At 37.7% G+C, this 23,910-nt stretch overlaps 1 protein-coding gene and 2 pseudogenes across 2 annotated transcripts in view; 2 read left to right on the top strand and 1 right to left on the bottom strand.

The window, feature by feature from the left end:
• RAB3GAP1 (RAB3 GTPase activating protein catalytic subunit 1) overlaps positions 1-23,910 on the bottom strand; it is a 125,197-nt gene that overhangs the window by 12,004 nt on the left and 89,283 nt on the right. For both annotated transcript variants that reach the window (XM_005676194.3, XM_005676193.3), the window contains exons 14-19: positions 23,639-23,728; positions 22,572-22,744; positions 21,560-21,614; positions 20,327-20,698; positions 8,592-8,729; positions 3,355-3,582 (exon numbers count right to left, since the gene is read on the bottom strand). In XM_005676194.3, coding sequence (XP_005676251.1) covers positions 3,355-3,582; positions 8,592-8,729; positions 20,327-20,698; positions 21,560-21,614; positions 22,572-22,744; positions 23,639-23,728 — 1,056 coding nt within the window. The remainder of the gene's footprint in view (positions 1-3,354; positions 3,583-8,591; positions 8,730-20,326; positions 20,699-21,559; positions 21,615-22,571; positions 22,745-23,638; positions 23,729-23,910) is intronic.
• On the top strand, positions 14,159-15,244 carry LOC102172011 (annotated as a pseudogene).
• Positions 15,388-15,739, top strand: LOC102171743 (annotated as a pseudogene).

The raw sequence follows: 23,910 nt of genomic DNA, 5'->3' as shown, positions 1-23,910 counted from the left end.
GAATGAAGCAGGGCAAATAATAAGAGTTTTGCCAAGAAATTGCACTGGTCATAGCAAACACCCTCTTCCAACAACACAAGAGAAGACTCTACACATGGACATCATCAGACGGTCAAAACTGAAATCAGATTGATTATATTCTTTGCAGCCAAAGATGGAGAAGCTCTATACAGTCAACAAAAACAAGACCAGGAGCTGACTGTGGCTCAGATCATGAACTTCTTATTACCAAATTCAGACTTAAATTGAAGAAAGTAGGGAAAACCGCTAGACCATTCAGGTATGACCTAAATCAAATCCCTTATGATTATACAGTGGAAGTGAAAAATAGATTTAAGGGCCTAGATCTGAGAGATAGAGTGCCTGATGAACTATGGAATGAGGTTTGTGACATTGTACAGGAGACAGAGATCATGACCATTCCCATGGAAAAGAAATGCAAAAAAGCAAAATGGCTGTCTGGGGAGGCCTTACAAATAGCTGTGAAAAGAAGAGAAGCGATAAGCAAAGGAGAAAAGGAAAGATATAAGCATCTGAATGCAGAGTTCCAAAGAAGAGCAACAAGAGATGAGAAAGCCTTCTTCAGCGATCAATGCAAAGAAATAGAGGAAAACAACAGAATGGGAAAGACCAGAGATCTCTTCAAGAAAATTAGCGATATCAAGGGAACATTTCATGCAAAGATGGGCTCAATAAAGGACAGAAATGGTAGGGACCTAACAGAAGCAGAAGATATTAAGAAGAGGTGGAAAGAATACACAGAACTGTTCAAAAAAGATATTCATGACCCAGATAATCATGATGGTGTGATCACTCACCTAGAGCCAGACATCCTGGAATGTGAAGTCAAGTGCGCCTTGGAAAGCATCACTACAAACAAAGCTAGTGGAGGTGATGGAATTCCAGCTGAGCTATTTCAAATCCTGAAAGATGATGCTATGAAAGTGCTGCACTCAATATGCCAGCAAATTTGGAAAACTCAGCAGTGGCCACAGGACTGGAAAAGGTCAGTTTTCATTCCAATCCCAAAGAAAGGGAATGCCAAAGAATGCTCAAACTACCACACAATTGCACTCATCTCACATGCTAGTAAAGTAATGCTCAAAATTCTCCAAGCCAGGCTTCAGCAATACATGAACCGTGAACTTCCTGATGTTCAAGCTGGTTTTAGAAAAGGCAGAGGAAGCAGAGATCAAATTGCCAACATCCGCTGGATCATCGAAAAAGCAAGAGAGTTCCAGAAAAACATCTATTTCTGCTTTCTTGACTATGCCAAAGCCTTTGACTGTGTGGATCAAAATAAACTGGGGAAAATTCTGAAAGAGATGGGAATACCAGACCACTTGACCTGCCTCTTGAGAAATCTGTATGCAGGTCAGGAAGCAACAGTTAGAACTGGACATGGAACAACAGACTGGTTCCAAATAGGAAAAGGAGTATATCAAGGCTGTATATTGTCACCCTGCTTATTTAACTTCTATGCAGAGTACATCATGAGAAACGCTGGACTGGAAGAAACACAAGCTGGAATCAAGATTGCCAGGAGAAATATCAATAACCTCAGATATGCAGATGACACCACCCTTATGGCAGAAAGTGAAGAGGAACTAAAAAGCCTCTTGATGAAAGTGAGAAAGTTGGCTTAAAGCTCAGCATTCAGAAAACGAAGATCATGGCATCTAGTCCCATCACTTCATGGGAAATAGATGGGGAAACAGTGGAAACAGCGTCAGACTTTATTTTGGGGGGCTCCAAAATCACTGCAGATGGTGACTGCAGCCACGAAATTAAAAGACGCTTACTCCTTGGAAGAAAAGTTATGACCGACCTAGCTAGCATATTCAAAAGCAGAGACATTACTTTGCTGACTAAGGCCTGTCCAGTCAAGGCTATGGTTTTTCCAGTGGTCATGTATGGATGTGAGAGTTGGACTGTGAAGAAGGCTGAGCGCCGAAGAATTGATGCTTTTGAACTGTGATGTTGGAGAAGACTCTTGAGAGTCCCTTGGACTGCAAGGAGATCCAACCAGTCCATTCTGAAGGAGATCAGTCCTGGGATTTCTTTGGAAGGAATGATGCTAAAGCTGAAACTCCAGTACTTAGGCCACCTCATGCGAAGAATTGACTCATTGGAAAATACTTTGATGCTGGGAGGGATTGGGGGCAGGAGGAGAAGGGGACGACAGAGGATGAGATGGCTGGATGGCATCACCGACTGGATGGACGTGAGTCTGAGTGAACTCCGGGAGTTGGTGATAAACAGGGAGGCCTGGCGTGCTGCGATTCACGGGGTCGCAAAGAGTCGGACACGACTGAGCGACTGAACTGAACTGAATATGTTACAGTTTTCTTCTGCTTTGTGGTCAGTTTTCTGGGAAATATTCTCATTAGCTGAAATGATCCAGTTCACACTTGTTTACAGTGCTTTTATACACATAAGGTTTGCTCTTTACTTCTCCTGGTCATGCCATAGTCTGAAAGTACCCTCTTCTGCACAGTTTCTTCAGTGGATGGTGGGAGATGAAGGAGGCTCTATATACTTCTTTTTCTAGAGAATCTTTAATTTTCCCCTTATTCCCTTCTTTCCCATCATTGCTTTATCTCTAAGGGGTATGTCATTTCTGCCTACTTACCTGGTCCTTCCTAAGGCAGAGGAGAGTCTCTGATTGCCCACTTCCAGCCGTCCTTACTTCCCTGTAGCCAGTGCTGTTAACTGTCCAGCCCTACCTGAATGCCCACTTCAGTTCTGCTTACTTCCCTATACCCAGTGCTGTTAACAGTCCAGCCCTACCTATGTTGAGTGTTTTGGCACTTAGTGTTAGGAACAGTCTTTCTGGGGTGACTGTGCTACATCTAAGTCTTCTTTATCCCTTCTCACCTCTTCTTAAGACTCTCTATCCCTACTATCTAGACCCAAAGTAGTCTACTAAATGATTATACCATAATTTATTAACGTTCTATTTTTCCAAACTTTGGTTGTATCTATTTTTTCACTAAAAAACTTCTTGAACATCACTGTTACATGTTGATCTTTATATATTTTTCTCATTACTTCCTTAATACATTTTTTTTGGTAGTAGAATTGCTAGGTCAGAGGACATGATCATTTTTAAGGCTTTTGACATATGCTGATGGTCCAAGAATGAGCATTTTATGTAAAATACACAGGTCTTATTCTTTGGCCTATTTGTAACCAGTTCTAAAACCTTAAATGTGAATATTAAATATATAAAAGGCTCATAACATTTCAAAGCTTTGTTTCTCAAGTATGTTCAAAGCTCTTGTATCTTGTCATAGTTTTTAAAATATTAGAATAATAATTAGCAGTCACATTAGATACCCAAACCTCAGTTACCTTTTCTGCTTCCCGTGTGTCATCAAAGAGTCTCCTCTGCCTTCTAGCAGGAATTGGCTTAGCTGTTTCCCAGGCCTCTACCCACATATTGCTTGGAATCTTCATTCGGGCACTCAATTCTCCTTTCAGAACCATGTTGCCCTTTTCATCAACCACTTCCTCTTCAATGTAATCCCGAGGTGAGTACCACCTCACAAAATCTTCCAGAAAACAACCTGGATTAGCTGCCTAAAGTAGACAAAAAATTCAGCAGAATCAAAAATCAACAGTTACTGATTAACCTGTTTTCAAAATCGTACTTTCATTTTCATAAAAAGATTAATCTTCACAAAATCTAGTATGTGACTTGAGTTTGGATATCACCATTAAATCACATCAGATATTAAAGCACCAAAGCATTTTGTTTTTCCTGCCTCCATTTTATAGAAAAAGAAAACATTTTCATTTGATGAATTTGGAAATAAAAATCTGATGTAAACTGAAAATAAATCTCAGACTGTAAGTTATATAAGTTAGTTTAAAATTATAGTGTAATAACTACTCAATACTTAGAAAAGCATCAATAAGCTCAAGTCAAGTAAATTAAATAATACATAACATGATCAGAATAACAACTCAATGATGGAAAAGTTTTCCTTTTTGTCCCTCAATAAGTCAATACTGGTACTGCAATAAACATCAGCTAACCTCGAAAATGTTCTATTCAGCCATCAAATTCTTGTGCCTTATATAACAAATTACCATCACATAAACTGCTTTTGTGCTCTTAAGGAATTGGAATTCAAGTTACTGTTTTTCAGGCTTCTGAAACCAAACTAATTAAAGCTTTATTTAGCGGATAACTCTATAGAATTAACAATGATGCATGCCCAAAATTTTTTAAGTAACTCTACATCCAAGCCTGAAAAAAAGAGAGAGGTTTCACAATGTGAGTAATAAGACATGGAGGTCTTTTTACAAGTGCCCAGTAATGTACTGTTGTCGTTTAGTCATGTTCGACTCTTTGTGATCCCATGCACTGTGTAGCCCATTAGGCTCCTCTATCCATGGGATTTCCCAAGCAAGAATACTGGAGTGCGTTACCATTTCCTTCTCCAGGGTATCTTCCCCATGCAGGGACTGAACCCATGTCTCCTGCATTGCAGGCAGATTCTTTACCACTGAGCCTCAAGGGAAGCCCAGTAATGTATTAGTAGAGTACTAAGGACGGGCATAAATGTCATTCCTTTAGTACTCCAAGGGTACACACATTAAATACGTTCCTTTCTGGTTATAATTCTCTACCACAACATATTCATCCTGCTATGAATACTATATTTAATTGCCTGAAACAGCTACATAGGCATTACTAAAAAGTGCTAAGCAGAAAGTCATTTTCTTTCTTTTTAAAATAACCTCATGAACATGGTATATTTCTCCATCTATTAGTGTCCTCTTTGATTTCTTTCATCAGTGTTTTATAGTTTTCTATATATAGGTCTTTAGTTTCTTTAGGTAGATATATTCCTAAGTATTTTATTCTTTTCGTTGCAATGGTGAATGGAATTGTTTCCTTAATTTCTTTTTCTACTTTCTCATTATTCGTGTATAGGAATGCAAGGGATTTCTGTGTGTTGATTTTATATCCTGCAACTTTACTATATTCATTGATTAGCTCTAGTAATTTTCTGGTGGAGTCTTTAGGGTTTTCCATGTAGAGAATCATGTCATCTGCAGACAGTGAGAGTTTTACTTCTTCTTTTCCAATTTGGATTCCTTTTATTTCTTTTTCTGCTCTGATTGCTGTGGCCAAAACTTTCAGAACTATGTTGAATAGTAGCGGTGAAAGTGGACACCCTTGTCTTGTTCCTGACTTTAGGGGAAATGCTTTCAATTTTTCACCATTGAGGATAATGTTTGCTGTGGGTTTGTCATATATAGCTTTTATTATGTTGAGGTATGTTCCTTCTATTCCTGCTTTCTGGAGAGTTTTTATCATAAATGGGTGTTGAATTTTGTCAAAGGCCTTCTCTGCATCTATTGAGATAATCATATGGTTTTTATTTTTCAGTTTGTTAATGTGGTGAATTACATTGATTGATTTGCGGATATTGAAGAATACTTGCATCCCTGGGATAAAGCCCACTTGGTCATGGTGTATGATCTTTTTAATGTGTTGTTGGATTCTGATTGCTAGAATTTTGTTGAGGATTTTTGCATCTATGTTCATCAGTGATATTGGCCTGTTTTCACACCAGTCAGAATGGCTGCGATCCAAAAATCTGCAAGCAATAAATGCTGGAGAGGGTGTGGAGAAAAGGGAACCCTCCTACACTGTTGGTGGGAATGCAAACTAGTACAGCCACTATGGAGAACAGTCTGGAGATTCCTTAAAAAATTGCAAATAGAACTACCTTATGACCCAGCAATCCCATTGCTGGGCATACACACTGAGGAAACCAGAATTGAAAGAGACACATGTACCCCAATGTTCATCGCAGCACTGTTTATAATAGCCAGGACATGGAAACAACCTAGATGTCCATCAGCAGATGAATGGATAAGAAAGCTGTGGTACATATACACAATGGAGTATTACTCAGCCGTTAAAAAGAATTCATTTGAGTCAGTTCTGATGAGATGGATGAAACTGGAGCCAATTATACAGAGTGAAGTAAGCCAGAAAGAAAAACACCAATACAGTATACTAACACATATATATGGAATTTAGGAAGATGGCAATGACGATCCTGTAGGCAAGACAGGAAAAAAAGACACAGATGTGTATAACGGACTTTGGACTCAGAGGGAGAGGGAGAGGGTGGGATGATTTGGAAGAATGGGAATTCTAACATGTATACTGTCATGTAAGAACTGAATCGCCAGTCCATGTCTGACGTAGGGTGCAGCATGCTTGGGGCTGGTGCATGGGGATGACCCAGAGAGATGTTGTGGGGAGGGAGGTGGGAGGGGGGTTCATGTTTGGGAACACATGTAAGAATTAAAGATTTTAAAATTTAAAAAATAAAAAAAAAATTAAAAAAAAAAATAACCTCAGACAAAAATGAAAACCAACATGATAGGAATGGTTAGTCTTAAATTTGAAGAACAAAAATGCCAGTTTCTCCTTATTGAGCTTACTGGCTATCAATATACTCATGCCCACCAATTCAGGAAGCCCTCAAAGGGTTGAGGAATCAGAGAAGGGTTCTTAACCGACAGTCAACCACATCAGCTTCTAAGAGCTATGGCATCATGGCAACAGAAAATGGCTGTGAAATGTAATGGGTCAAGATTACTGCATGATTCAGAATTCATGTATAAGATTGGATATTAACCAGGCAGCACCACACCCACATGAATACATCTCAGGAAAATAGAGACACAGGCCTTGAGTGAAGAGAGTGAACCTAAAAAAAGAAATCAATACTGAACCCTTGTACTACAGAATGTATTAAAGGAAGGCATTTCACACTAGAATTCTTCCGTCTGGCTGTCCTTATACCAGACAGTACACAGCGCCAGCAAGAGAGGCTCAACATTCACTTCAGCGCTTATCTTCTTTCCACTCTTACAGGTATCTACTCCAAGGGCATGCTCTAGAATAGGCCCTGTCCTTCTGGATTGTGCCGTGTAAGCACCTCAGGTACATATCAGCATTCATCCAAAGCTCTGGGAACGTCCCATGGCCCCAGTACATCCCTATACAAAAAGGGAAAGGGAACCATACCTCTTTTAGAGTGACTACGTGTTTCCTTAAATATGTTATGACTCCCACGTAGGGGCAGGCAGATGTGTTAGTTGGTTATTTGACATACAATCTATTTTCTGGTTAAAACACTGTAAAAGACTTGTACATTACCCAGGCTAGTCCAAAAGAGTCTAATGAACCACAGTTTTATTGAAGCACAGTGTTAAAGGAATTATACAGCACCTTACCATGAGAGGCAAATATGTTTCTATGGGAAAAAGCATTTACAGTTCCAATTGGGAATGTCCTCCTGCACATGCTTCAACAGGACACTTTAGTAGGACAGGCACAGATGATTATGAAGGCAGATAACGGTTGGGTTAAAAAACAGCTGCGATGGAGCCAGTACTTCCTACTGTGCACAACCCTAAGCCAATTGCCTTCTCTACCTTTTTGACTTAATACAGGCCCTGACAGCCAACTGGCTTCTCTTTATCCACTGTACCAACCATCTCTTTTAAAACAACCCATCTCTTCCTTGTCTCACAGCAAAATGCAAAGATTTTCTGTATCTTTCTAATCTCTAAAAAAGCTCCCTTTTACTGTCACTTAACTTTGTTAGCAGGCAAGATGCAAGTGGCATAGGTTTTCATGGAGTGTTTACATTCAAATACCAAACTTCGGCTGGCCTACATAGCACAAAAGCAGCACTAAGAAAGGCTGTGGAATGAAGAGATGGAGCCCACTGCAGGTACCAGTAGGTTAAGGAGGAAAGTCTGGGCATGAGACAGTTCAGAAAATCAGGAGCAGGAAAGGGAAGCCCTATGGCTCACTGAACTACCCACTGTTTTCTTTTTAATGTACGTGGAAGTACCTCTGCTTTCACGAGTAAGTAATTCAACAACTCTTTATCCCTGGGTTTAAGTGTCACCACTCTCTGATTCCTCTGTGTCCTAGATACAGGCCTATATCTAAGCCTAAGATATTCTTCTCCATGTAGCAAATGCCTTCGCACCCTAAAAGGTGACTTTTCTGAGAAACTTTCCATGATTCCCACTCAGCAGAGTCAGTCACCTTTTTGACCTTGATTTCCTAAGAGAACTCATCACTTAATGATTATTTACATATCCCTTCCCACAACCTCAACAGAATATAATTGAGGATAAACATTATACTTAATTACCTAATCACAGTGCCAGTCACAAAGTAGGCAATCAAAGGTTTGTTGAATGAACCAGCCTATGTTAAATTCGAAGGGGTTCCTAAAAGCCTTGTATTAAATCGACTGACACAAAGGAAGAAGACAGCCCAATACACATAAAGAAATGATTCAGTTCTCAACTTTCAACTATTATTCAAAGATTGTTCTTTTCTTTTTTAAATTCAAGAAGCAAGCTTGACTGTGACCTTTAGGGGATGGAGGCAGGGTGTTGTAACTACTAATGAAATCAAAACATTTAATGAAAAAAAGACATTCAGGCCTTCACACCACTTTATAGAGTGACTGTCACAGCTTCATCCCAGAATAGCTCAAAACAGACTCCCGAGCTCTGACAGTGTGACCCACCTTAAAAGACTCCATATCCGAGAGCAGACATGCACTTTGCATGCGCGCTCGGAGGTGAGCCCCTTCTGCCGATGTACCCAATTTAGCTAGAACCTCCGACTGCTCTTCGAGCAGATCTTCTGTCATAGGTGCTGGTTCCTGCAGAGCACAAAAGGACAAAGCTCATGAATAGCTTTTTTTAGAGAAAGCAGAACTATAAAAATAGAACAAAGACAACAACTGTTTCAGCTCTAGCAGTCACAAGATATGTATTTAAAAGAATTCAAAGAAATTCTCAAGTTTTTTGGAACCTACACAAAAAAGTAACAAGTTAATAAGAATAAACATGACTTTCAGTGCTCCCCTCCCCAACAGATATCATCACGTTTCCTCTTGAGAAGAACTGGACGCACTGAACATTTTCCTCTCTACTAATGATATCTTCAGTTCAGTTCAGTTCAGTTCAGTCGCTCAGTCGTGTCCGACTCTTTGCAACCCCATGAATCGCAGCACGCCAGGCCTCCCTGTCCATCACCAACTTTCAGAGTTCACTCAGACTCAGGTCCATCGAGTCAGTGATGATATCTTAAAGGAAATCAACCCTGAATATTCTTTGGAAGGACTGATGCTGATGCTCCAATAATTTGGTCACCTAATGTGAAGAGCTGACTCACTGGAAAAGACCCTGATGCTGGGAAAGACTGACAGCAGGAGGAGAAGAGGGTGATAGACAATGAGATGATTGGATGGCATCATTGACTCAATGGACATGAGCTTGAGCAAACTCAAGGACAGGGAAGGGAAGCCTGGCATGCTGCAGTTTATGGGGTTGCAAAGAGTCAGACATGACTGAGTGATTGAATAACAACGATAAAGAAATGAAGTCCTAAATATTTTTATGAATGTCATTATTACTTGCAACAAGGTTTTTATTGTAACTAGTGAAAGAAGAAAATTGATATATGTATGAAAATAAACACAAATGAACTGAACACCAAGTAAAAGCCCCTAAATAACTATGTTTTATGTTGGAGGAGTTGCACTGAGTTTAGGTTCCAAACACATTGAAATCATCAGTTCCCACAAGAAGTTGGTTGTTTTTTACTTTGGGAATAAGAGACATTCTATATTTTAATGGCAACCCCAAATAAAACAGCAGCGAAGGCAACTCTAAAGGAAGAAATAACTGTAGAATCATTAAGAAAGTGACAGAAACATTTCAAAACTGCTCAAAGGGGTTGAGGAAAGTTCTCTAAGAACTGATTCCATTCGATTTTATATTTGAAATATGAAGAACTTAACAAGTCAGAGACTAACCAAACAAATCTTGCCTGCTTTGTTGTTAAAACCAGAAAGCCATGGGCTCTTTTATTCTTAGATAATAGGATAAGACACAGCAGAAGTAAGTGTCTTGTCAATAAATAGATTTCTTCTAGATTTCAGGAGCATACTATAAAGCAAGTTTTTTCTCAGTCTCATACTACTGACATTTTAGACTGGATAATTCTCTGTTGCGGAGCCTCTTCTACGCACTGTAGGATGTTTAGCAGCATATCACTGCTCCTGCCTATTGCAATAGTACCTCTACCGCCTGTGTTACCACTCCACCTCATGACAATCCAGTGTTTCCAAACCTTGCCAAATACCCCTGGGAGGCCAAACACAGTTCCCAGTTGAGAACCTCTGCCACAGAGACAATTTTCACAGATTTCTTTCAGAAATAAAGCAGAAGAAAGGTAAAGGTATAGCATTCAAAACACAGCAACAAACAGAAAAAAGTAACTTTTTTTCTTCTGAAAGTAACTTCTTCCCTTCTTATCATCCTCATTTTTGAAACAACCCTACAGGGGCACTTTCAAACACTGTTGGAGAGAATATAAATCTTCCCGAACAACAATCTGGCCACCAATACATAGCAAGCATTTATGATCATGCCCTCTGACCCAATAATTCCACTTCTAGAAATATCACAGTAGCATCATTTATAACAGCATGAAAATTCAAAGAATCTGAATGTACAATATAACAGGGAAATGGCTGGATACAGGAAAAAAGGGCAAGGAAGTACTTTAACAGTGATTACCTCTGGATTATGGAACTGTGAGTTTTTGTTTTGTTGTCTCTATAATGAACATATATCACTTTTAAGGTCACTGATACCTGGGGGTGAGTAATAATTGGTAAGGCAGCATGACAGAGTGGTTAAGAGCTTGGGCTCTAGAAGCAACATGCCTGTATTTAAATCTCAGATCTGTTACCTTGAGCAATTACCCCAGTTTTATGTGATCCATTGCTGTGAAGAACAGATTTGAGCACAAACTCAATAAACATTTGTAATTATAGACAAAATACTTAGGTTGTATCATAAGCTTTTTACTTTACTTTCCCTATATCAAAACTCCTCAGTCTAATTCAAAAGTTATATGAATCTCCAATGAAGCAATATACTCAAGAGCAAACTCCCTCATTATTTCCATGAAAAGAAACTACTTTTCATTGTCCTTTTGCCTCCTCCTGAAGGAAAGGAAGCAACTGAAAGAAGGTACTGATTATCCTTCCCACCTGGGAACTCAGACAAAATGTAAGTGAAAAACATTATCAGGAGGAATACAAGTGGCAAGTAGCATGAAGACTATACTTCTTCCTTTTTTAAGACTTTTTTATTTCTGGCTGTGCTGGGTCTTCGTTGCTGTGTTACAGTGAGCGGTGGTTACTCTTAGCTGTGGTCCCCTGGCTTCTCATTGCAGCGGCCTCTCTTGTTGCAGAGCACAGGCCCTAGGCCCATGGGTTTCAGTACTTGCAGCTTGCAGCTCTAGAGCCAGGGCTCAGTACTAGTGGCCACATGGGCTTTGTTGCCACGCGGCATGTGGGATCCTAACCGAGCCAGGCACCAATCTGGTGTCCCTTGCATTGCAAGGTGGATTCTTAGCCACCAGGGAAACCCAGGACTATAATTCTTACATGTACCACATCTGAATATACCCAAAGCTTTCTCATGTACATGATCTCATCACTGAGAAGTGAACTGGGCATTTTAACATGTAGTGAAACAGTGTGGAGACAGTGTCTTGCCCAATGTCATAAAAGTGGCAAACCAAAGAGAATCTAGGATATCTATCTGATGCTGACTTTGAGAGCTATTAGTTTGGTTCTAATCCACTACTTAAGAACTCCTGCTTCAAAAGATTCTCCACAGCATACATGAATCTCAAAATAATTATGCTGAAAGACTTCCCACACACAAAAAAGTTACTATAATTATATAAAATTTATATAAAATTCTAGAAAGTGAAAACTAATGTATTTTTTGAGAGATAAACAAGGCTCAGAAAAGAATATAGCTTGTACTAGCAATTCTAGTAATAATAATTGGTGGTGCCAGGCTATAAATCTAGTTCTGCCAGATTCCAAAACCTCAGTCTGTGCCACAAGACCTCAATGTCAACTACATGCACCATAACAAAATTAGAAAAAATAAGTACTTGGTTTCCAGTATTAGAATATTTCTGTCCTAACACTAAATGTTAGTGATGAAATATCTAAAACATAATTTACTTTTAAAACATATAAAGAAGCAAAAAGATTAGGCCTGTCAAGCAAACAAAATTAATGTCATAACTAACAGCCACCTCACAAAGAAACAATATGAGCAAGGAAATAAAGTTAACAGAATCCATGTTTCAAATTATCAAACAAACATCCCAATATTCCACTGCACTATTATTACAAGTGATCAACCCATTTCAGAATATAAAAACTAGTCACAAAAACTTTTAAGTAAATCCTTGCATCCTGGGAAGCAATATTAGCCTCTTATGTCTTATATAAGAAAAAGTTCTCAGAAAATAATAGCTAAAAATTGAGTGGTTATTTTGAATTAAACATGGTATCATTCACTTATCATACACTGTTTCATTTAAAACTCAATGATTTTATGATTATTTCAATATGCAGGATAAACATTTGATAAAATACAATACCTGTTTATGATATAATCTCTCAGAAACTAGGAATAGGAATCTCCTTCATAAAATAAATGATACATACATCACATACACTCAAAGACTGTCACATGATTTCATTCTGAAATTAAGAGGAGGATGTCCATTATTCAACACTGTACCTGAGGTCCTAGCCAGTGCAATAAGACATGAAAGAGAATCAAAAAGTGTACAGTTCAGAAAACCATAATTCACATTGTCTATATTAACAGACAACATGACTGTGTATATAGAAAACTCTAAATAATCTACAAACTACTAGAAATAAGTGAATGTAATTAGATTTCTAGGTTCAAAGTCAATTTACAGCAATCAACTATTGCTATGTATCAGGGAAAAAGTTAAAAATTAAATTAAAAAAAACCATTTACCTTATTTGAGAAATCACAAACACTGGGACATAAACCTAATAAAAGATATACAAAAACCTCTATATTAAAAACTAAAAAACAGGGACTTCCCTGGTGGGTCCAGTGGTTAAGAACCTGCCTGGCAATGCAGGGGACAGAGGTTCGACCCCTGGTCAGGAAACTAAGATCCCACATGCCCCAGAGCAACTAAGTCTGTCTGACAACTACTGAGCCCACACACTGGAGTCTGCATGCTACAACCAAAGAGCCCACAAGCTGCAACCAGAGAGTCCATGTGCCATAATGAAAGACCCTGCATGAAGCCACAAAGATCTGTGTATCGCAACAGGACAACACAGTCAAATAAATCTTTCTTTAAAATAGCATCTAAAAAACACTGATAAGGGAAAGTAAAAGAAACATTAAATAAAATGAAAGACATTTTGTGGTCAATTCTCTCCAATTCAATGCAATGCTAAATCTAATTTGATAAATAAATTAAAACCTCAGCAGGATAATTTTGTATGTGGAAACTGATAGTTTTCCAAATTTACATAAAAATGAAAAGAATAGCCAAGATAATCTTGAAGAACAAAGTCAGAAAAGTTATACTACAAGACAAAAAGATTTTTATAAAGCTACAGTAATAAGAACAGTACATTACTGACACAAGGATAAACAAAGGGACTAACAGAACAGTCCAGAAATAAACCAACACACACACAGTCACATGATTTATGACAAAAACATCACTGCCACTCCATGGAAAAAGGTAGGTCTTTTTAATAATGGTGTTGGAAAACAACTGTACATCCTTATAGAAAAAGAGAATCTTAACCTCTTCCTCACACCAAGTACAGTCAGTCTAAGATGGATCACAAACATAAATACGATGGGCAAAACTATAAACCTTCCAGAAGAAAACACAAGAGTATCTCCAGGACCTCAGAGTAGTTAATTTCTTAATGGGACACAAAAGCAGTATCTACATTAGAAAAATATTGGTAGATCAGACTTTATTAAAATTAAGAATGTCTATTTAACAAAAAGCATCATTAAGAAAGTGAATAAGCAATGCACAGACTAGGAGAAATTGTTACACACACACACACATATACACATATAACTAAGGACTCAGACTGAAAATATGTGAAGAATTCTTATAAAGCAATAAGAAAAAAGACAACTAACTTTTGAAAAATAGGTAAAGGTCTTGAACAGGCACTTCACCAGGAAAATATCCAAATGGGCAATAAATATATGAAAATGTATTCAGTATTATTATTCATCAGAGAAGAAAAAAACATAAGATAGCACCAAACCACCAGAAAGGCAAAAATTAAAATGATTGAAATCATGAAGAGTATAGAGAAGGGAGTGGACATATGTATGCCTATGGCTGACTCATGCTGATACATGGCAGAAACTAACACAATATTGTGAAGTAATTATCCTCCAATTAGTGAGCCACCTGGGGTTGGTGAAGGTTCTTAAGATGGCTGGATGGAAACTTGCTCTAAAAGCCACTGACAAGATAGCTTTTGGGGAGATCATCCCCTGAAACCAGAAGGCTGTGGCTAACTCCTTGAAGTCCTGGAATAAGACCCTCACTTCCAGGTTGGCTACTGTGCCTGAGAAGCCACCTGCCATCGACTGGGCTTACTACAAGGCAAACGTGGCAAAAGCTAGCTTGGTGGATAACTTTGAGAAGAAGTTTAATGCCCTAAGGGTTCCTCTGCTGTGCTTAGTTGCTCAGTCCAGCTCTTTGCAATCCCATGGATTGTAGCCTGCCAGACTCCGCTGTCCATGGGGATTCTCCAGGCAATACTGGAGTTGCCATGCCCTCTTCCAGGGGAGCTTCGTAACCCAGGGATCGAACTCAGGTCGCCAGCATTGCTCGTGGACTCTACCCACTGAGCCACCAGGGGAAGCCCAAGAATACTGGAGTCAGTAGCCGATCCCTTCTCCAGGGGATCTTCCTGACTCAGGAATCGAACCAGGGTCTCTTGCATTGCAGGCAGATTCTTTACCAGCTGAGATACCAAGGAAGTCCAAAGGTTCCTATATCAGAGGATAAACACACTGCCCAGGTGGACGCTAAAGAAAAGAAGACATGAAAAGCTGTGCTGAGTTTTTGTCTCTCGCAAAGACGAGGATTCAGGACTATGAGAAAGAGTTGGAGAAGATGAAGAACATAATTCCATTTGATCAGCTGACCACTAAGAACTTGAATGAAGTCTCTCCAGAAACCAAATTAGACAAGAAGTACTCCTACTGGCCTCACAAGTCAATTGAGAATTTATAAACTTGAGTCTGGGAGAAAGCTCTGGCCCTTGAATTATAAATTGTGTACATTAAAAATAATAACATAGAGAAGGCGTAGAGAAGTCCCTCCGGCCATTGTGTTGTACTATTGGGTAGAGAGACGGAGCTGTAAATCTCAGAGTGAGATTCTACCTACCCGAGGCCGCTGATGTGCGGAGACCCCGGGGGAAGCCACCATCACCATGTCTGACCAGGAAGCAAAACCTTCGAGGACTTGGGGGATAAGGAAGGAGAATATATTAAACTCAGAGTCATTGGACAGGATAGCAGTGAGATTCACTTCAAAGAGAAAATGACAACACATCTCAAGAAACTCAAAGAATCATACTGTCAAAGACAGAGAGTTCCCATGAATTCACTCAGGTTTCTCTTTGAAGGTCAGAGAATTGCTGATAATCACACTCCAAAAGAACTGGGAATGGAGGAAGATGTGATTGTAGTTTATCAAGAACAAACAGGGGGTCATTCAACGGTATAGATATTCTTTTGTATTTGTTTTCTTTCCCTTTAATCCTTTTTAAAAAAAATAGTTCTTTTGTAATGTGGTGTTCAAAACAGAATTGAAAAGTAGCACCCCATCTCTTTAAAACATCTGGTAATTTGAATTCTAGTGTCCATTATTCATTATTGTTTCTTTTCATTGTGTTGATTTTTGGTGATCAAACCTCAGCCCCCTCTCCTTTTTAAAAATTACAGGTGTGCACAGAGATTCCGCCTTTCCCAGGACTATGCATTTGCAGGCTTGTGATAAATAAGATCGACTAATGCAAGTGTTCCTAATGAATTTCCAATTGGCCCTGAAGTTCTATCATGTGATTGCTTCACTCCTGGACTATGAATTTCAGTGGGAGATGGAAGTTTTTCGGAAAACAGAACTGTGGAAAATGACCTTTCCTTAACTTAAAGCTACTTTTAAAATCTGAGGGTCTGGACCAAAAGAAGAGGAATATCCAGTTGGAGTCAAAATGACAGAGAATAATGACTAACTCCAGAGATGGCTCCACTGAAGAGAAGCATTTTAAGATGAAAGAAAAATCTCGTCAGAAGATCCCAGAAAAGATCTAGTTTTCCTTAGCAGTTAAAAGTTATTCGTGCAGAACACTGCTCTTTTTTACTTTATTTATCCTTTTTGGCCGGGATATGGGTTTAAATAGACAGTGTCTGTACCAGTTTCACTAAAATAAACAAAATATTTGTAAAAACCATAAAAAATAACAACATAGTAAAAATATGATGCTTCAATTAAAAGTTTAAAAAAATAAAAATAAGGAAGGGATGTTATAATCACATACTATGATTTTTGTTTCATTTCTTCTTGCATATCTATTAAATTGTGACTTGTGTATTATTCTGTTTATATTATGCAGTCAACTTAATCTAAAATATTGCTTTGCCTTAAAATACTATGTCTAATATTAATAATAGATCTTTTGTTTATTAGTTATATGCCCTAACTTATTTTCTTTTATCCATGCTATATGTTTGTGGTTGAGGTATTTCTTTAGTGAATTCCTACAGTTGTTTAATAATGAAAAATGTATTACATATATTTCCTTTCATTAAAGCATCACAAAATACCTTAAAAAAATATGTGTGCAGAGAAGAGTTAACATAGCAGGCCTCAGATTACTCTCCTCAGAAAGGCCTGTTTGCAAAGTTGGCTGGCTTGGCTGGCTTCTGGAAACAGGGATTTTGGCAGAGTCCCACCATATTCAAAACTGATAAAAACGGTTTATTATGCCTGGTGGCTCAGTGGTGAAGAATCCTCCTGCAATGCAGGAGACACAGGAGACCTGGGTTTGATTCCTGGGTTGGGAAGATCCCCTGGAGAAAGAAATGGCAACTCATTCCAGTATTCTTGCCTGGGATATCACATGGATAGAGGAGCCTGGTGGGCTACAATCCATGGGGTCACTAAAGTCAGACATGATTTAGAGACTAAACAACAACAACATGCCTAAATTTTGTGCACACAATATAGTTTATGCTAAACATCTACTTTCCTTCTGGGAATCTGGAATTTTGGCACATGCCAGGCAGAAGGTGCCATGTGACCAGCCCCAATAAAAACCCTGACCACTGAGCCCCTGACAAGTTTCCCTGGTAGACAACATTTACACGTGGTCACAACCAATTGCTGGAGTTAAGTGCATCTTGTTTGACTATACTGCAAGGAGACTCTTGGAAGCTTGTGCTTGATATCCTCTGAAATTTGTCCCATGTGCCATTTCCTTTCTTCTGATTTTGCTTTGCATCCCTTTGCTGTATTAAGTTACAGCTGTGAGCATGATTATATGCTGAGTCCTTTAAGTCTTCCCTAGTGGCTCAGAGGTTAGAGTGTCTGCCTGGAATGCGGGAGACCTGGGTTCAATCCCTGGGTTCAATCCCTGGGTCGGGAAGATCCCCTGGAGAAGTAAATGGCAACCCGCTCCAGTACTCTTGCCTGGAGAATCCCATGGACAGAGAGGAGCCTGGTAGGCTACAGTCCATGGGGTCACAAAGAGTCGGACACAACTGAGTGACTTTGCTTCACTTTACCTCACTTCATAAGTCCTCCCAGCAAATCGTCAAACCTGGGAGTGGTGCTGGGACCCCTGACAAACCAATTATAAGTGATTATGTGGCATAAACCACAATTATTTTGTACTGTTGGAGGTAATATAAATTAATTCAACCACTTTGGGAGACTGTTTAGCAATATCTACTGAAATTCAAACATATTGCTACCACATGGCCCAACAATTCTACTCTTAAGAATATATCCAAAAGAAATATTCAACTTATAAGAATGTTCATTTATTTATAATGAATTTAGCTATAAACAACTCAAATTCCATCAACAGGTGAATGAAAAAAGTGAAAGTTAGTCACTCAGTCGTATCCAACTCTTTGTGACACCACGGACTGTAGCCCACCAGGTTCCTCTTTCCATGGAATTCTCCAGGCAAGAATTCTGGAGTGGGTTGCCATTTCCTTCTCCAGGGGTTCTTCCCAACCCAGGGATCAAACCCAGGTCACCCACATTGCAGGCAGACGCTTTATCAACTGAGCCACCAGGGAAGCCAACAGGCGAATGAATAAACAATATACTGTAAGAATTGAGTGGCATATTCATAGAATACTATAAAGTAATAAAACATGCACAAATATTGATTCATGTCATGACATGGATGAATCTCACAGATGGTAGTTAAAAATGGACAACACAAGTGTACACAATTCCATTTATACACAAAGAGCAAGCAAAGTATGATTCCATTGATGATATTCAAAAACTGGTAAAACTAACCTATGCTGACGAAAATTATAAAAACAGTTAACCTGGAGGGGAATACTAGGCTATGGCATTCCATACATCTGGCTATTTAAATTTTAGGAAATTATATTAAATAAAAAACTTCAGTTTCTCAGTTGCACTAGCCACATTTCAAGTACGCAACAGCTACATATAGATAGATAATGGCTATAGTACTGGATAGCACAAAATACTCATGTTCATCTTCAAAGAAAGTTCTATTGATCATTGCTATTCTAGAATGATGAGAATTTTCTGTATCTTGATATGAGTAGTAGTTAAATGGGTCTCTAAATATGAAAAAACTCAAACTATTCACTTGAAGTTTGTGCACTTTAGTTATAATTTATAACTCAATAGGTAAGTAAATAGACACGTTTTTAAAATAACTAGGAGAAAACATATACAATGTATATAACAGATTATTTATATTTAAAATATAAAAGACTCATATAAATCAATAAGAATAGAACATCAACCTAAAAGAAAAATGGAATACAACTTACAGGGAAGGATAGCTGTAAACATATTAAAAAGACACTAAGGTTCATCAAAAATCAGAGAAATACAATCTAGAACATTGAGATACCACTTCTGCCCATCATATTTGCAAAAGCTTTTATGACTGGTAATGTCAATTTTTTATAAAAAATTAAAAGATGAATGCAAGTAACATGAGCTCAAGAAATGTACCATACAATTTTGCTACTAAACTCCTATAGTCCCAAGACAGTGGCTGGCATATACTATGTACTCAACACATATATATGGAAGGAAGGAAGTGTGAAAAGAAAGTTGGGGAGATAGTGGTATTCCCTTATTCCTATACTCATCAATGATGGGGTATAAAGTAGGTACAGCCCTTGTGAAGAGGAATTTTATATCATATATTTATTTATATAGAAATTCCATATCTCCCTTGGAGAAACACTCATGTGAAACAGATAATACTGAAAAACAAGAATTTATACTGTAGCATGATAATAGCAATAAGCTTCAAATAACATTACGCATTAAGAGAGGAAGAGTTAAAATAAACTATGGCTCTTCCATGCTGTGGAATATTATACAACAATTAAAGAGATGGAGTAGATCCATATGTAATGACATGAAGAGATCTTCATGCTTTTAGGTTAAAAAGCTACATATCAATACACAGATTTTTAAAAATCCACACAACTATGTACCATATGCATACGTGTACATACATCAATGCATAGAAATAGGTATAAAAAACTATAACCCAAACCAATAATAATGGTTATTTCTACAGATAACTGGAATTAATGGGTGGTGACTTTCACTTTTTCTAGATTCAGATTTTCGCAATAAAATATACTTATTACCTATGCAAAAAAACCCAAAAAAACCCCCAAACCATTGCTCTTCCTTAGGTCTTGAGCTGTTGCTATTCCATTTCCTAATGGTATAAAATGTGTTCAAACTACATATTGAACAGATAAGAACTAATTACATAAATCAAGCATTTTTACTTTTGTTCTTCCCACCAATATTTCTGGGTTTTGTTTTTTTTTAAACACCCAAAGAACTAACAGGTCACTGTATATATGATGAAGTACTATCTACTGAAACTTCAAAACATTTCTCAGCTGCACAAATAGTAGACCTAAAAACCCCAATAGTTTATTTAGATTTCAAATCTATAGATCTTTAGACACAGACTGTTTAAAGAAGTGTCTTTATCCAAAGTAATCATCTCCTACTAGGATAAAGTTATATAAGCAACAACAACAATACAACTTAAAGAACCAGTCCCCGTCCCACCTGGGTCACTGGAATGTAGAGAGGTTCTCCATTATGCAGCAGTGTGAGTTTCCCATGCTGATGGAGTCGTCCTTCAGGCTTTAAACTTGCCATCTCCTTAGGTCCTCCTTTCTTGCCACTCTCTTGTCCATTTCCCTTAAGTTCTTCAGTATCACTTAGGCATTCAAAAAACTCTTCCTCGCTGTCACTCCAAGAATCCCATGATTTTCCCACCTCTCCTTTGTCCTTATCTGCCTCTCTCAAATTATCTGGCCCCAGCTGATCTCCAGATTTTCCAGCATCCCCTGAATATGTATTAGTCACATTATCTGAAGGACTTGTCTTTCTCCCCTCATCACGTGCCTTCTTTCTTTCAATACAACAATTTAACATCTTAAGAAAACAGAAACAAAATTATTTATTATTTTATTATTATATTTATTATTATATATGAATTGTTAGTCAGACATGCATGGGTCCCAGCCATATCCTGGACAGTTATTTTTCCTTCTCCCTCCTGGACACCGGTGATCAGAACATACCCAGAGACCCTGGCTTTTGTGGTCAACGATCCCTAAGTTACCAGCCTTATTAGGAGTAAGCTAGACAAAAACTGCCAGCACAGGTGCACCAAGACCTAAAAGGTGACTCAAAGTAATAACCCAGGGCTCATTACACTGTGTCTGTAATAAACCAGCATTGCAGTTTTTGCCTGCCCTCTGTGGGTTTTGCTTGGGTGCTTACGGGTAAACACCTGTACACAAGGATACAAGTTATATAAGCTAAAGCTGTCAATCAACTTATCAAATAACACAAGACACAGGAAGAGAATTTCCACCACTCTGAAAAACCAACCCTACCCCACTTCAGGGCAGTTTCTGGTTTCTAGACTGCCTATTCTCATCCTTTCATGGGAGCTTATGTTCTCTTTGCTTAATAAAACTGCTGCTGCTTAAAACTGCTCTTTATCTCTAGAATGAATTTTTCCCTTTGCAAGGACAAGGACTGAGGAAACTGCTGTTTCACCAGTGACAGTTACAGTAAAAATTTATCCAGTGCCTGAATATTTTCTTTTCAGTCTCCACCCTTTCCCTGGACCTTGGTGTGAATGACAGTGACTTAAGTAACCTATAATGAAATGAAATGAAATAACCTGTAATGAAAACAGCTTATAATCTATTATTATATTTAATGTCAGAATAACTTGACCTAATCACTGTCACAAATTATATACTGCCACTGGGAAATTTTTACCTGTAGCTTCTGATGTAGTAAACAGCATCTCAGATCTGGGGGTCCACTTGCTAATCTATCAAATAAAGGAGTAAAAAAAAGCTTATCAGTAGAATTGCTTCAGATATGCATATTTTTATACCACCATATATTTAAACCACATAGATAAGAGAGCAAAACTAGACTTCTACAAATTAGGCAACTTAGATGGAGCAAATAAAATTAAAAGATCACAATTTATTTCATTCTCCTAGTCCATAATTTACCAACAGCAAGTACAATAGACAAAAAGCAACAGCAAAGTAGTGACAGCTCTCAAGCTAACAGAAACTTAAAAAATTTAAGGCCTTGAAATCCACCCTAGGAAGTAGCTAGCATGCAGTCTTTCAAACACTACAAAGGAAGTTATACTGTTTATTCAGTTCTCAATCATTATGGTAGATTCTCAATATAAAATCCATTTATCTCCACCTCTCTTTTGCTGAAGGGAGCCTGGATTTCCTCTACTCTAAATGAGGTGGTTCCCAGTAATTAGCCAAAAGAGAATCCAGTTAAGTAGAGGCTGGCAAATGACTTAGGAGTAAACATTTTTGGATCAGTTACCATTTTGTATTACCAATATCATGATTCTCTCCCCTTAGTTTGAGTAGGATGGGCAAATGAACAGTAATCTATACAGTATCAACATATATGCTAAACTCTTTAAATGAAATGTCAACATAAGCTATATAAAAAAATTATAGGTAATATTTAACACCCAAACTTCTGAACTCTTAAGATGTTTTCCCTCCAATTAAACTACTGTTAACATTTTGTTATATTTCTTTCCAATTATTTTTCTATACATATTTCTATATATATTCTCTATATTTTCTAATATTCTCTATCAGCAATGAACAGAAATCATATCCTAAGTTTCTTATCATTTTCTTGGGGCAGACTTCCTACAAGAGGAGAATTATAATGAGTCAGAAGTCAAATTTTGTGAACAAATAAAAATACTATCTCTACAACCGGGAACTGAAATTATTACCCTGGAATCAGAAAGTTGTTTTCCCATCTGAAACGCATTTCAAGAACAAATTCCTGCCAGAGATGTGCCACTCCTTTCAGTCCTCCATGGTAGAAATTGATCATACAAAGACACAAAGCCAACTTGTATGTTAAACTATCAGACGGTGCAGATTTGAACTGATTGTAGAGATTCTAAATTTAACAAAATAGAAACAAACAAAACTTGTTAACAATACATTTACATGTATAATCAGAAACTGTGTAGGTAGAGATTTTAACACCTGAAATTAATCAGGCTTTTATCAAATGTCTAAAACATTATTGCCCCAATTTTTCTTATGCAGCTCCATGTTTTCACGATCTCTACAAGGATCAAAATGTGACACTATATTTTAGTGAGGCTAAAGGTACAGCTTTAAGTTTCTTCTGTGAAATCTTTAAGATATACTCTAAATTTATGTGTTATATCATGAAATCACTCCCTAACAGTATTGTTAACAATTTGATATATCTCTACACCAGTCACTTAAACTTATTTCTCAATTTATCAAAGACTTCAAAAAGGAAAACATGAAAATTTTACTTCATTTTACATGTTACTCTATTAAAGAATTTTCTACTCTCTGTCTAGTTTTGAAATACAAAGAAGAATCTATTGCAAAACATAAATTTGATGACTTATGAAAAATTTAAAGTGAAGGCTATCCTATAATTCATACACAGTATATTTTTTCATTATTTCCAGAAAACTTCTTTTACCCAAAATATGTACCTATGTTAACGTTCTATAGTAGGTCACTGAATGGAGGCCATGACGGTCACTCAAGTTTTCCTAAGGTGATTTTTACAATAAAAAGATCCTTATTTCATAACAGAGAAAGTTTTATAGTGAATGCTAGAAAATTATCATGTTTTCCTCATCCAAGTCTTCGTTAAACTGAGGATGAGCTTAAATGACAGGTATAGAGACATAAAACTGTTTACAGTAGTCATTGTTGTGAGGTAGATCTCATGACTGTTGCTAGAAGTATAGCAAAATCCCTAGAAATTCAATGCATTTAAAATATTTAACATTAATTAACTTACATATTCTTCACTCTCTAGTGGAGGATTACTATTGTCTGTTGAAGAAGTCCCATCTAATGGTTTCTCAGAAGCAGCATCAGGGAATAAGAACTTAGGGGAAAGAAAGAAAATAATCACATTTTCAATGAAATTTATTACTTTGCAGACTTTTGTAACTCTTATAAACACCATTTGACATTTTGACACTTGTGTTTTTAAAACAATGAGAATGCTCTTACTGTATTGGCCAGTTGGTTCTACACTATCTCAATTATTTTCTATTTTTCTCCAAA

The sequence above is a fragment of the Capra hircus genome, chromosome 2 (genome assembly GCF_001704415.2).
Source record: "Capra hircus breed San Clemente chromosome 2, ASM170441v1, whole genome shotgun sequence".
Classification (NCBI taxonomy): domain Eukaryota; kingdom Metazoa; phylum Chordata; class Mammalia; order Artiodactyla; family Bovidae; genus Capra; species Capra hircus.
Note: the sequence above shows the minus strand (reverse complement) of the source record. Positions and strands in the feature narration are given on the sequence as shown.